This window comes from Micropterus salmoides, unplaced genomic scaffold, assembly GCF_014851395.1.
Source record: "Micropterus salmoides isolate LMB-PRFRI ecotype aquatic unplaced genomic scaffold, ASM1485139v1 Ms_hic_scaffold_21, whole genome shotgun sequence".
In the NCBI taxonomy this organism is placed as follows: Eukaryota; Metazoa; Chordata; class Actinopteri; order Centrarchiformes; family Centrarchidae; genus Micropterus; species Micropterus salmoides.
The window spans coordinates 25,001-40,634 of NW_024041262.1; the positions used below are offsets into that span (position 1 = coordinate 25,001).

A 15,634-nucleotide genomic window follows, 5' to 3' on the forward strand; every position below is an offset into this window, starting at 1 on the left:
GCAACCAAGTGAGGAGTGCAAAGACCAGTGTGTCTTGCCTACAGTCAAGCTTGGTGCTGCTGGCACTGGAGAGCTACATTTCATTGAGGGGACCATGAATGCCAACATGTACTGTGACATACTGAAGCAGAGCATGATCCCCTTCCTTCGGAGACTGGGCTGCAGGGCAGTATTCCAACATAATGACCACAAACACACCTCCAAGACGACCACTGCCTTGCTAAAGAAGCTGAGGGTAAAGGTGATGGACTGACCAAGCATGTCTCCAGACCTAAACCCTATTGAGCATCTGTGGGCCATCCTCAAACAGAAGGTGGAGGAACGCAAGGTCTCTAACATCCACCAGCTCTGTGATGTCATCGTAGAGGAGTGGAAGAGGACTCCAGTGGCAACCTGTGAAGCTCTGGTGAACTCCATGCCCAAGAGGGTTAAGGCAGTGCTGAGAAATAATGGTGGCCACACAAAATATTAACACTTTGGGCCCAATTTGGACATTTTCACTTTCATTTGTACTCTCTTTTGTTGCCAGCGGTTTAGACATCAATGTCTGTGTGATGTGTTATTTTGACGGGAAAGCAAATTTAAACTGTTATACAAGCTGTACACTCACTACTTTACATTGTAGCAAAGTGTCACTTCAGTGTTGTCACATGTAAAGATATAATCAAATATTTACAATAATGAGAGGAATGTACTCACTTTTGTGAGTTACTGTATCATTAAATACTGTATGAAGCTAATGCCAAGTATATGACTAAATAACACACTTCAGAGATGCAAACTGCTTGGTAGACCAGGTGTGGAAAGATAGCGAAGCTATGAAAAATCTGATGCTGATGTGTATGTTCTGCTGTAACGGTGTGTGTGGTGACAGGTATGGCATACGAGAGTTTGTGGTCATCACTCCTGGAACCAACTGCGAGGCTATCATCAGTGAATCCAAATGCAATCTGCTTCTCAGCTCCATCTCCATTTCTCTGGCCAACAGTGGCTGGTGAGTCACCACCATCACTCATGGCAATGATCTTGTTTTCTGTGTGTTTTTTATTAAGGCATTAATGTTGCAAATTAGGTTATGGAGAACTCAATACAATGTATCATCACAATACAAATGTTGTTTGTAGTTTTGTTATGTCACCTATTTGAAGGTTTTGTTTTGTTTGTGACAAATGTCAGAGAAATTTGACATTTGAACCCTAATCTAATCAAATCAATGCAGGTATGAATGACCTACAGTGTACTTAATGGCCAGAAACATCAACTGTAAGGGCCCTATTTTAATCATGCATGCCCAGCGGCTAGCACAGAGTAGTAGGTGTCTCCAAGCACACCTGCTATTTTGGTTGATGTATATGCAGCAGATTATGAATCAGAGGAAATGAAGATTAGTACATATACTCTCAGCCAGTCACATCACTGGTCTCATAACTGAAACAGCTGTGCCAATCACAGTGAAGCATGACAACAGTTCATCGGCTCTAATTAAATAAAGATACCAATTTATCTGCAGTTAGCATACTGATTTGTTCGAGCTCTAGTCTGGATGGTGAAGAGTGACTTAAAGTGACTGATTTTTAAGAGTTACCGATTTCAATATTCAAAGATTTCAAAATCCGATATGCATTAAACATGCTGTGCCCTGGGAGAAAACTGGGAGAGGTTAATGAAAAAGGGGAGGGTTAGCAAGTATGGTCATGAATATTTTTCAGAAAGGAGAAGTGATGAGGGCTACTTTGTTATTATTTAAATCATGTATTTCATGTGACAAATCACCAACTCAGCGTTGACATGGATACCCTCCGTAGTTTGTTCTGCATGCTTTGGTTGACTCCTGTCAGCTGCTTTCAGACCAAAAGCAAAGCAAGCGTTCGGGGCGGTGAGTTTACATACAAAGTCAAAGCCGCGATTTCCTGTCGGCGGCGGTAAGTAGTTTGTGACCAGCAACAGAAAGGAAGAACTCTCATGACGCTGAGTTGCGATAGCCTATCGGTGTTGAGATTGTCCGTACGTCACCGAGGCTTCAGAGCGTTGTGTGGAGAGGGCCAGGCAGAGCGGGGGATTGAAAATCTGCTGGCCGGCTGAGGTGACACATCCACCATTGTGTCCCTGAGCAAGACACTTGCTCCAGAGGTGTGCGACCTCTAGCCATTGTAAGTCACTTTGGATAAAAGCGTCAGCTAAATGAATAAATGTAAATGTTATGAACTAACTGGTGACCGCCACAATATGCTTACCTTACTACACACATTTTTCCTGTCTGCCAAAGCGGCAGATGGCCCGATGATTTCACCCACCACCACGTTACCTGCAGTGGCGGGTGCTACTTTCATTCCCTGGGTGACACTAAAGTTTCTGTAGTGTCAGCTTCTGTCAAGCTTAAGGCCATTGTACAACAACAAGTCAAGGTACAGCGTAATGTGCGAAGTTGATGCTTCGTTTGCAGACTGCTTTACTCTTGGGGCGGCTGTGGCTCAGGCCGTTAATCGGAAGGTCGGCGGTTCAATCCCTTGCTCCCCTGGTTGCTTGTCGAAGTGTCCTTGGGCAAGATGCTGAACCCGGAATTGCCCCTGGCGGCTATTCCGCCAGTGTAAGAGTGAGTGTGAATGTTAGTTTCCGTTTGAGCACTTAGGCTCAGTGTGAGACTGGTGTAAAAGCGCTTTGAGTGGTCGAAAAGACTAGAAAGGCGCTATACAAGTACAGAGCATTTACATGTGACCAGAGTGTAATCGCAGCCTGTCAAACAACAGAGACCAACATCTGCACCCTGTGTGTTCACTGCTGTTTTACCTTGTCCGTGCTTGTAAAATATCCACCACGACTTGCAACGTCATAGCCGAGTGAAGTCTGTGCATGTAAACACATGCCCATAAGACTACTGCTTCAATGTAGGCATCGTCCAATGGAAATTTTGTAAACATCGCCCAACCCTAGTAAGTGGTTAAACAAAACATTAAAACAAAAATTTGAAAGGTTGGTTAGTTTTGAAAGTGTAAGCCATGGTTATTAAACTGAAAAATAAGGTTTAAACATTTGAAAATAAGATTTAAATGGAACCGAACGGGTTATTTGGATCAGAGCACGAACTGTGCGAGGTCCCTATTGAAACTGAAGGAATTATTGGGGCCCGAGCACGAAGCATGCAAAGTCCCTATTGCATTGACATTGTAAACTTCAAAACGTGAGTTTTCAGTTAACCGCGTTGCAGTGGCATGGCGGCGAAGTTCCACGCTTTGCCATGACACAGGAAGTTGTTGTAACTTGACTATACATGGTCAGATCTGTACCAAATTTTACACGTTTAATAAGATTCCCACCCTGAACACATGTCCATGCCAACATTTCTGACGTTTCATAGCACCACCTCCTGGCAACAGGAAGTGACCTTAACGAAGCAGCCCCCATGGCACGTTTCACCTACATGTATAAAATTTCTGTGGCACATGTATCATGTCCAGACGTACAAAAAAGCCTCTTGGAGTGACGCCTGACACCCAACAGGAAGTCGGCCATTTTGAATTTAGTAGTCATTTTTGGTGATTTATGGGCTCTGTACTTTAACAAACTCCTGCTAGAGAATTAGTCCGATCAACTTCAGATTTCTGGTAGTCATTGACATAGCGTAACCTGCTGGCAACAGAAAGTGACTACTTTTATGCTTTGAAGGAGCACTTCTTGCAGGTTGGGTATATCTACTTCAAAACTATCTCAGAAAACCCTTAAGACATTGATGATGTAATGTTGTAAAGCTTGTGAGTTTTCCTTCAATGGTGTATTCGTGGCATGGCGATAAAGTAACGTACTTGAAGCAGAAAGTCGTCGTAACGTCACTGTACAACCAAGTCCAGTTGCCCTTGACCTCAACTTTGTTGGATAACTATGACCTGGATGACTAAGAACCTTCACAGATGTCACTGTACATGCTCAAATCTGTACCAAATGTTATGTGCTTGATAACTGTCCCGCCCCGAACACATCTACAGGCCATTATTCAGGCCACCAGTCAGCATCTTCAAAAGCCTCGCCGAAGTCCTGTTACCATCTGACTCTTGTACTAAGAACTGTATTATTCGTAAGGGAGATGAACTTCTGTAGGCAGAAAAAAAACTTTACGATTGCGTTTTTCTTGAATTATTTTGTCTAATTCTTCCAGAGGGACAACATACACTCACTGTTGCACTCTTTTAAAGTCCCTGACTTGCAAGAATTTATAAAAGTGATTCGAAGGAAGCCCATAGGAGGATTTCAGTTGTTCAAAGGACTTCAGATGATCTAGCTTATATAGGTGTCCAAATGTACATATACGCCTGTTAAACCAGTCCTTTGTAATGACATCTCTCATTGACCCAGGTAGAGCAGGATTAAAGTGGAATGGGGGGGTCTTTTTTATTATTTTCCTATATTTTCCTGGCACTTTGGAACTTTATTATAGTATCATGCCATAATTTGTATAGGTCGTATGTTTTATCATTGGATTTGTTACAGTTTTCAGATTATGGTAAGAGGAAATAAATGGAATATTTAATATTGCTTCACTTATGTGGGATTGTTCGATGTGTTGGGTCCAAGTAGCTTTGGATTGGGCGGCCACATAATACAACTGAATCAGGTATGTTAAAGCCCTACCTGTTTTGTGGGACAACAAAGAGTTTTAAGCTTGACACTTGGAGCTTTACCATTCCACAGAAATCTAGAAATTTGGCTATCCAATATTTTAAAGAAGATTTTTGGAACTGGTGTTGGGACTGTTTGAAATAGGTAAAGAAATTTGGGTAGGACAGCCATTTTTATGCTGTTTACTCGTCCAATTAGGGATAGAGGTAGGGACTTCAACCTTTCCCTGAAATAGTTTTGAAGTAGATACAGCTAATCTGCAAGAAGTGGTACATCACATCATAAAAGTAGTCACTTCCTGTTGCCAGCTTGTGGCAATGTGACTACGAGTGAATATTGGCTTGTAGATGTGTTCAGGGCGGGACTCATATCTCATATACACTCATTATCAACCATATAAAGTTTGGTTCAGATTTGACCATGTACACTACAGTTACAACAACTTCCTTTTTCATGAAGAATCATCGATTTTGGACGCCACGGGCACACTGTTCCACGAAAACTCACCGTTTGTGCAACTTTTAATTGTCACTGGGTTTAGACTGCAAAAATCTGAATTTGGTCGGAATAATTCTGTAGCAGGAGTTTGTTAAAGTATGGTGTGAGTGTAAATCATCCAAAAATTACCATCAAATTCAAAATGGTCGACTTCCTGTTGGGTTTAGGGCATCGCTCCAAGAGGCTATTTGGTACGTCTGGACACGTGCCACAGAAATTTCACATATGTAGGTGAAATGTGCCATGGGGGCTGCTTTGCTGATTGTGTGTTAGGGTTAGGGTTGGCCTACCTGTTGTCAGCAGGTGGACTTAAACGTGTAAAATTTTGTACATATACAAATGTGCATGCAATCAAGTTAATACAACTTTCTGTGTCATGGCGAAACGTCCAACTTTGCCGCCACACTGTTAACTGAAAACTCACAAGTTTTGAAGTTGATATGGCCAACCTGCTAAAAGTAGTCCATCATAGCATAAAATGTGACATTTCCTGTTTCAAGCAGGAGGTGCTGTGACTTTGAGTGAATGTTGGCATATAGACATGTTCAGGGCCGGACTGTTATCATACATGTGTCAAACTTGGTACAGATGTGAGCATATACACAGTTATAACAACTTCCTGTTTTGTGCCAAATCGTCAATTTTCAATGACACGCCACGGTTATGCACGTGGAAAAAAACTCAAAAGATTTCGTGCATGAAGGTTGAAGTGTGACGTAGGGGCTAATTTTTCTATTTTGCCATGTTCATGTGCAGGACCCATAAAATACATATTTCTTGCCACTTCTGACATGTGTGCAAAGTTTGGTGAGTTTTTGAGCATGTATAGGCCGCAAAAAACAAGCTTACTTTACAGAAAAAAAAATTAAAGCTGCAAGCAGCATTGGCAGGCCTTGCGCTGTGATGCTCATTGAGGCATGATGTGGCTGCGGTGCATTGGCCGGAGGTCAGTAGATGAGCTTCTGAATTATCCTGTTGGCTTCATTCACGATGGAGTTAATCGGCTGTTCGGAGACTGTTTTAAGGTGGATGGGACCAACCCGCTAGCAGTAGTAACAGCTTAAAAATTTGACACTTCCTCTTGCCAGTAGGGACCTCGCATGTTTCACGCTCGGGCCCTATTGATCAGGCAACAACAAAAATTCAATAGACAGAAGTCAGAACAGAATTAATAGGGTTTAATATAAATGCTGTTTGTACATTGAATAAGGGAATAAAGGAAACAAATGGATGTAGTTTTTGGTTCTTACGGTCAACCCTGATCACAGACTGTTTGTTTGCCTCACTACTTTGTTGTTTCCTCAGCCGTCTGTCACTTCAAAGGCCCATGCTGGTGGTCTTGGTAGGTTGTGTTCATGGCCATCTGGTGGGGCTTGACGCACCGTACAGCGTTGGCAAGACCAAGGAATTGCCAGTGGGTTGACCTGGGTTACTTCGGGTTCTGGCTGGTGGCTACAGGAAAAGTTTACAGTCCTCTTGGCCGTTAACTCTGGCTCAGTGTTCTAAGGTGGATGTCCTCTCTGTTACTGGCGGCGTAACCAACTTGTTTGACGAACCTCCAAACTCTGTTGGTCGTTGAAAGTAGTGGAAGTTAATAAGATTTCAACGGAAACTGAATTGTTGTTTCTCAATCAAAGGTATGTAAATAAACAACCTAATAACTAAACAAAACGAAACAAAAAAGATAACTTCAGTTAAGGATTGCAAGACCTTGTGACTATTAACATTGCTGAGATGAATCAAAGGAGAATTAGTCTGGGAAAATTTCATTCCAGTTAAAGCTTTTAGAAAATAGTCGAGTCAGATCTCCCCCTTGGGAACAGACAGAGGAGAATGGAGAATTTGGAAGTCACAGAGTTTTCCTGCAAGCTGGAATCTTGGAGGCAGTAAAGTTTCAGGAACCTAGTAAGAGGAGATGATGCAGAGAGCTGGTAATAGCGCGAGAGAGAAAGTGTTAAGTGCCGCTGCAATAGCAGATGAATGAACGGCTAACTAAAAAGTTACAAGAAAATATTGATTGCTAAACAATTCTTAATAGGAAAAATATGAAAGGTAGTTGAAACACGACATCAGGTTAAACCATAAACACAAATACAGTATTATAATAAATGAGCAGAGGGTTAGGTTCAATGGCATGTTATACCAATCACTGATAATAACACTGTACTCTCCAAGCTGATCTCTCCACCCTTCACTCTATCTGTTGTACCCCCACTTCAGAGCAGCTTCTTTCACCAAGCTGTGATACTTCTATATTTATCCTCTTCACTGCACCATGTAAAATAATTTTATTTTTATGACTTGTTATTTATCAACCCATCTAGTGTATTTAATTTTTGTACATGATAGATTTTGTGAGTAGCATAAAGAGAACTACAACTTGTTATACAGCCCTGTGTTGTAAAATGAAATCTACCTTGTACTTTAAGTCCAGTTTATGGTTCATTACCCAAGAGATAGAGTGAGCATGTTGAATTATGCATAGTAATGCCTGCTCCTCTTTATCTTGTGCATTCAGCCAGGTGCCCATGTTTGTGCAGATCCAGCAGAAGTGGAGGCGGATGTATGCCGGAGAGTGTCATGGACCAGGTGTACGCACTGACTTTGAGATGGTCCACCTCCGCAAGGTGCCAAGCCAATACAACCACCTGTCTGGCCTGCTTGACATCTTTAAGTCTAAGATAGTAAGTAAATCCTATTTGTACAGTTGGTTGTTGTTTAGGACCTCCCAGGGTTTTTTGTTTTCAAACACATCAACTTGTTGTTAAACTTTTTTTATTGTCACTGTCACAGGATGTCATAATTAATTTGAACTATAGCTGGCAAACCTCAGCTTCAGCAGGGCTTAAAACTAGGTGCCTGTGTTAGTGCAAATCCAGCAGATGTCTCCACTGATGCTGGGGTATAGAGAATAGAGATACGAACACATCAGAGCAGCATGCTGCTGATAGCAAGGAACTCTTGTTGAGACCAGGTGGACAATGACTAATACATTACATACATACATTTATTCATTTTGCTGACGCTTTTATCCAAAGCGGATCTCGGAGGTCACACACGTTGGGTTGGGCGCATGGGTTAAGTGTCTTTCTCAGGGACACAATGGTGGGTCATAGTGGGAATCGAACCCGGGTCTCTCACACCAAAGGCATGTGTCTATCCATTGCGCCATCACCACCCATGATAAACCTGATCCCTGAAGTATATATATATATATATCTTATATAGTATGCTCCTCCCTTAAGTAATCCCTGTGTGCAGACACCTCTGTCCTCTGGACGCACCTTAAGTTCCATGAAGCTGTACAAGTTTGTTTTGTTTTTTTACAGCAAAACTATTCAAACTTTGTGGGATAACACAAACAACAGGGTACCCGCGGGGTAAAATGTTAAATTTCATATTTCAAAAATAAGGCCTTAAAGGTCTTAAACTTAAAACGACTGGATATTGGCATGTAAATCTCTTTGGAGCTCTTATCAAACATGGGAAGTTTGGGGAAAAAGAAAAGGGAAGAAGTCAAGTTAGTAACATGCTTTAATGGGATGAGGTTGCATACAGAGGGAGAGAAAGATGAGGAGAGCGGTACTCCGTGCATCATGGGAAGTACCCCGGCAGTCTAGGCCTATAGCAGCAGAAGGAGTGGTTCAGGACTCACCTGAGAGGAAAGTCTTAAGCCTACTCTTAAATGTGGAGATGGTGTCCGCCTCCTGAACCCAAACTGGAACCTGGTTCCACAGGAGAGGAGCTTCATAGCCGAACGCTCTGGCTCCTAGTCTACTTTTGAAGACTCTAGGAACCACAAGTAACCCTGCATTCTGTGAATTGCAGTGCTCTGGTGGGGTAGTAAGGTACTATGAGCTTTTTAAGATAAGATGGAGCCTGACAATTAAGAGCCTTGTAGGTGAAAAGAAGGATTTAAAATTATATTCTGGATTTTACAGGAAGCCAGGATTTCCTAGAGCATTTCCTTTAATGCCAATTAAATGTTCCAGTCTCTGTTATAATCACACAGCGTTGTCGATTGTAGTAATGTCGACAATAAAAAAATCTAAATAGTGGTGTGGATTACAATCTGAAACACAACCGGTGTGGGTGTCGCCATCTAATTTCGGAGAATAGTTCATTTTAGATTCATGTTTTTTAAAGGAATGTGATAAGTCTGCTTAAGCCTGTTTACAACAGCTCTAAGACGTGTAGGAAAATTGGGTCAGAAAGGCCTGATCCATCTTTAGACAAGAATAAAGAGGACAGACAGACAACAGCTAATATTTTTCTGTTTTTTTTCCTGTCAGGGTTGCACCCTGACCCCTCTACCTCCAGTCAACATTGCCATCCGTTTTACGTACATTCTCCAGGACTGGCAGCAGTATTCATGGCCACAGCAGCCTCCAGGTAGGCACATACACAACAGGATGATGGTGTGTGTTGAAAAGAACTTTGCCGGTATGCTGGTTATTTTTTTCATTTTGGTCTACACAACCTTCTTTAAGTACATGAAAAAGCTTCACAACAGCTCCAACAGTAGATGGTGCATAAGTTATCCAGGACCACACTGAAATCTATAAAAGGTCACACCGTCAAAAGGTGACAAGCAAACATGAGTCACAGGAGAACAAACAATCACTAATATAAACAATATTAAAAAAGTTTTATTTTTTGAACTTTTATTAAACGTTACTTTTAAATACCTGGCTTCAGAATGGATCTAACCAGACGAATACCTGAATTTGGTTTAAACACGGATTAGTAGACCATAGCCAGTATGGTTATGTAAACCATCGCATTAGGCAAGAGTTCATCGCCAGCATGGGCCACAAGACAATGATATCATCTTGGTAACATGAGTAGAGGTCCATAAACAATGGACAGCCTTTTCCTGTGAGGGGATGGTAATCAATTCTGTACAAATAATGGAGGGTCCTTCATTCATTGCACACATTTTACACTAATGGCACTGAAAATGTATGAAAGTCAATTTGTACGCACTGGGTATCAAGTAGGAAGGGACATCAGACATAGGCGGTTTCTCCTATATCAGCCATTAAATACTGTAACTTCTTCAGATGTGTCATGGCATTCCTGACTGGTTTACTGCTAGTCACACATAAATGCTAGTTAAAACTAAATGGCTATATGTTAATAGTAAATACTAGTTTTTGATGACAACAATATTGTGCAATTCAGCTGTTTTATTATATATGTCTATTGTGTATTTTGTTTGACTTTATGGCAGATTTTGACACACTTCTTGGAGGAGAGGTTGGAGGGGTTGAATTTGGGAAGCTTCCATTTGGAGCCTGTGAGGAGCCAATCAGGTAAATTCATTGTAACTCCAATAACAGTACATTCCTATGTACATACATTCAGTGTTTTGGTTTCTGCATACTCATGTGTTTCCCTTTTTGCTATGTTTACATAAGTATACTAAAATAAATAATAATAAGTGTTGAACAATGAATGTTAATATTAATCCCAAAACAAAATATTTTTTCTGTTTTTTGCTGTTGGAAGTGAGCTTCATCTTGCAACCACTTGGCCTCATCTGACGGAAGGCATAGTTGTGGATAATGATGTCTACAGGTAAATGTGTCCTGGGTTCTATATCTGAAGGAAAATGTGATAAACACTGCAGCACAGGAAACACTATAGCAATACTAAACTACTCACAAAAGTAAGGACATTTGTGTTTCGTAGAATATTTCTTTGTTGTAACAATGCTTCTTGGCAGTAAATGGTATACCATTGGAAAGCCTACTGCTTTTTCTCGCTTTTAAATGGTGCCATGATTGTAAGAAACATGCATTTTTGGGATGAGCAGCTGAGTATGAAAAATTTGCAGAATCTTCACTGACAGTGCCAAACAGCTTTTCTTTGCTGTTGCTATTGACTCTTGTTTTGAGCTTCTGGTACCCCCAGGTACTGACAGCAGGTACCTGATAGTCAGCACCTGTGAGCATGGGCCCTGCTACAGTGGTTAGTTGGTGTCTTCTCCAAGAATCGACATGCCTGACTGATCTGGATAGGCTCCATGTGATAGGGCAGCTTCAAGCTTGTGTTCCCAAAAGCAATTTGTGGCATTCTTCTGAGTGAGCCATAGTACCATCTGCAAACTGAAGGCTAAGTTCCATATAACGGGGGTGTCAGAGACAGGCTGTGAAGTGGGCTTCCCAAGAAGATGGCACCCCAAGAAGGCTGTTTACTCATTCTGTCAGAACTTAGGAGCCGAAGGCAGTCTTATACAGATTTACAGTCAAGGTTTGAAGGACGATATGGCCAACAGCTCTCTGCCTAGACCATTTGGGACAGACTGCACGCAGCCAATCTCCGGTCTCATAGGGTTGCCAGGAGGCCTGCCATGACTGCTCTTTACCGTCAGGCCCGTGTCTGCAACACTTGCACTGGAACCTGAACATGTGGAGGAATGTTGACGCAGAGAACACTTTGCTGATTGCTGCAGTGAGTAACATCTTTTAGTGGCATTTTGTTTTCAATTGTCAGCACATTTAGCTACTATTTAATTTTTGCTCTGCTTCTCATCCCACAAATGCATGTTCCTTACAAATGTGGCACCATTTAAAAGGGACATAAAGATTTATTTACAAGAAGCATTGTTTCGATAAATAATCTACCAAACACAAATTTCCTTAGTTTTTGTGCGTAGTTTATATAAACACTATAGTATAACTATATGTTCACTCATATGAAAGAGATCACCATAGCAAACTCCATTAGTATTAATATAGTAATTTTCAAAAGTGCATTCCAAACATAGAATTACTATTTCTGTAGTTATTCTTTATATTAATACTATATTGTTTTTTGTAAGTGCAGCCTCCTCTACACAAGGACACTACACATTATCACTTGGTGGTTTTTATAAGTCCTGGTTTCCCATCTTTCCATGTCTCTACACACTGAGTGAAATAAGAAGGCTAGTTTATTTTAGTGACTGAACTTTGGTGGCTTAAACATGTACACTGGCCCATCCACTCAGCCTTGGAAGATTGTGATTTCTGATTCATCCTTTTTTCTTTGTTTCAACATCGAAAAAAGATTAACAATAAACTCGCTTTGACAGGATTTTTAATTGAAAGAAATGTTGTGATTTCAGGCTGTCTTTTTTGTCTTTGGGTTTTATTAAACATACAGAAGCCATGTGCATATCATCTGTACAGGTCTTAAAGGGAAAAAACACTATAGTAGATTTAGTCTGTGGGCCCTAATCGTGACATAAATATGGACCATCAACAGTCAATGTGATTTAACCATATATGCTCTGTTTGTATAAAATGGCAGTGACCTTGACCCTCTCCAAGCTCCTAACTGGTCAGTCCGACTCAGGACAGCTGAAAACCCTCAGTGTTTACTAGGTAAGATGAATCCTTTTGTGTCTTGTAGACAATTTCAAACACAATGTCTGCAACTGTAAAAAGTAAAAACATACAGTTGCAGTTTTATTGTCTAAATGAAAACACTTTCAGCGGTTTACAATAAACAAATCCAACAAAAGCAATTGAAATAGCTCAAAACAACAAATGCTTTAAATAGTTCCTTAATTTAGCCGAAAATGCAACTTATAATGAACTCTCCAGTCTCAAAGTTATTTAACTCTGTAATGGCAAGCATCTTTAGTACTTAGTAGAGCACACTTTTTCTGTTGACCTGCTGCAAACAAGAAGCATAGCCAGACACCAGCTTCTTTCAGAGTTTCTGAGGAATCTTGGCCCATTCCTCATGAGCTTGGCCTCCAGTTCAGTAATATTCCTGGGTTTGCGTGCTGCAACCGCCTTCTTCAAATCACGGAAAATATTTTCTCTGGGGTTCAAGTCAGGTGACTGTGATGGCTTCTTCTGCAAACAAGCCTTGGTGGAATTTGAGGTATGCTCGGGCTCATTGTCCTGTTGGAAAGTAGTGGTACGTCTTAGAGTTCTGGCATGGAAACTGTCTGTGTTCAGTTGGTGCCTTACTGTAATCAGTGAGACCTCTGCCTTCACAACCTGCCTTTTCAGAAATCTTTTTGCAGCAGTTGATGGTTTCCTTTTTCTGCCCCGTTCAGGTAGTGTAATCACTGTTCCTTTAACTTTGAACTTGCAAACTATGCTTCCAACTGTGTCTCTAGGAACATTCAGTGCCTTCAGTATCTTTATGTATCCTGTTCTTTGTTTGTTAAGGTCAATGATCTCTTCTCTTAAATTTTTGGACCATTTTTTTGATTTTGCCAGATTTCTAACATGTAATCAAATGTGGCATTCAATAAACCCCTAGTCAGTTCAGGTATTTCATGTGTTCAACACCTGTTGTGCATATTTGTGCTGTTGGAAAGGGTTCTGTTTTGCATTTTCAGTTAAATTTGGGGGAAACACATTTTTTATTTCAATTGCTTTTGTTTTATTTGTTGATTGCAGAAATCTGAAAGTCTGTAAGTTATGACAATAAATCTGATTGGCAGTGGGGGTTGAATTTTGACTGCAACTTTATGTCAGTGAGATGATATTATTTCACCTGTTTCCAATACATATTATCTTGTCTCAAGAATGTTCTAAAAGTGTTTGATTGAAGCAAGTGCAGTGATCTGCCATACTTTGTTTTGTTTTGAGACATTTAAATATTCCACAGACTAGGGAAGAACACTGTAAGGAAGTGGGATATCTACACTCAGTCATAATATAGCATGACAAAAATGGAAAGTACTATTGGAGAAGCCGTTTTTGTAATAGTTTGTTGATTTTAAGTTCAGCTGTCTCAGTCTCTTTACTTTATGTACCAAATACTTCTTATATCAGTTGTTTATACTCATACTATATAAAAATTAAATTAGTCAAATATATTGATAGAAATTGTCTTTTTTTTAAGGCAATTATACCATTCTAGAGGTTTATATTTTTCAGTTGCACAGAAACTGAGATATTTGGTAACCACCTCTAATTGCTACATACCCATTTTGTGACAATGGTTATAAATACATTTCAAGTTTACATTGTCACAGCACAGGTAGTTCTGGCACAGGCTTGGTGTTGGCTTCAGTTACTTTAGGTTTGCAAACAGTTGCAGACAGAAACTAAACCTAAATACCTTAAGGATGAGTGTATCAGCAGCACATCACTCTCATGGATTCATACCTCCTTCCTCTTCCTCCTCTTCCTCTCTTTACTCTTTTTTCCCTTGGTGTCTACCCTCTGACAAATTAATATACTCTCATATAAAACCTGCCTTCCTGCCCGTCATTTAAAAAAAATGGATACTGGACAAATAGATTCATATTTTTTTTTATCATAAAATAATTTACATACTAAATTTCCCCAATTAGTTTTTTGAGCAACTTTAACTACAATGTGACCCACCTTAACCTGGTAGTGTCTTGCCACTGGGTAGGGTATTGGCTTCTATCTCTAGTATTGGGCTTGATCTCAGTAGTATACAGCTGCAACATCAGGCTCCATCTAAATCACTTTTAATGTTGTTGTTTGTAATTTTAAGAGTAAATGGTTCTCTGTTTAAAACACTCATGTCTGTGAAGATTCTCAGTCTTCCAGGTCATAGATATCCAAGGAAGGTTAAAGTCAAGGGCCACTGAACTTGGGTGAAGAAGCTTCTCCTATGCTTGTCTATGAAGATTCTCAGTCATCCAGGTCATAGTTATCCAACAAAGGTTAAATGAAGGGCAACTGGACTTGGTTGAAGCTACTGGAAGACGTTTCGTCCCTTATCCAAAGGACTTCTTCAGTTCTGACTGACTGGCAGGGAAACTCAGCAATTTAACCTCAGTGGGGTCGTTATCCCGGGTCATCGATACCGCTGGTTCGTTAGTGTTCCTTGTTGCTGTGACGACAGTCGTTACAGTCGTTAAGACTACCTGTGGCCAAGACTGAACGACCATCGTTGGTATCTTCACCTGAGGCCAATAGGTTACGTTTGTTGAGTTTCCTGGGAAGTGATGAAAGGACAGCATTGTAAGTGGGGGATAAGTGGTGGCGTAGACCTCCTCCCCTGTTCAATGACGGCTTCTCAACCCTGGTGTAGATGCTTCCTTGACACCTCTTTCAAACCATCCATCTTCTCTGTCTAAAATGTGCACCTGGTGGTCCTCAAACGAGTGTCCTCTGTCCTTCAGATGTAAGAAGACAGCAGAGTCTTGACCTGAGGAGTTGGCCCTTCTGTGTTGAGCCATGCGTTTGTGTAGTGGTTGTTTAGTCTCCCCAATATACAGGTCTGTGCATTCCTCACTGCATTGGACCGCATACACTAGATTGCTTTTCTTGTGTTTGGGTGTGCGGTCTTTGGGGTGTACCAGCATCTGTCTTAGTGTGTTCTTGGGTTTAAAAAACCCAGGGATGTTATGTTTGTTAAAAATCCTCCTGAGTTTCTCTGATACTCCAGACACGTATGGAATCACAATGTTGTTGCGTTTGACCTTCTTTTCCTCCTCCCCTGTCTCCTATGCTTCATCAGTTAGGGAGTCCTATCTTTTTAACCTCTGTGGGGTTGTTAGATAAATAAATAGTGATAAATACCACTTGGTTTTGTT

The 15,634-nt window shown here is 40.8% G+C and overlaps 1 protein-coding gene across 3 annotated transcripts in view; it reads left to right on the plus strand.

Moving 5' to 3' along the window:
- Positions 1–15,634, plus strand: part of rab3gap1 (RAB3 GTPase activating protein subunit 1) — a gene marked incomplete at its 5' end in the record, with an annotated part of 89,722 nt that overhangs the window by 16,879 nt on the left and 57,209 nt on the right. For all 3 annotated transcript variants that reach the window (XM_038735141.1, XM_038735143.1, XM_038735142.1), the window contains 6 exon segments: positions 875–994; positions 7,628–7,793; positions 9,402–9,501; positions 10,343–10,424; positions 10,621–10,689; positions 12,406–12,479. In XM_038735141.1, coding sequence (XP_038591069.1) covers positions 875–994; positions 7,628–7,793; positions 9,402–9,501; positions 10,343–10,424; positions 10,621–10,689; positions 12,406–12,479 — 611 coding nt within the window.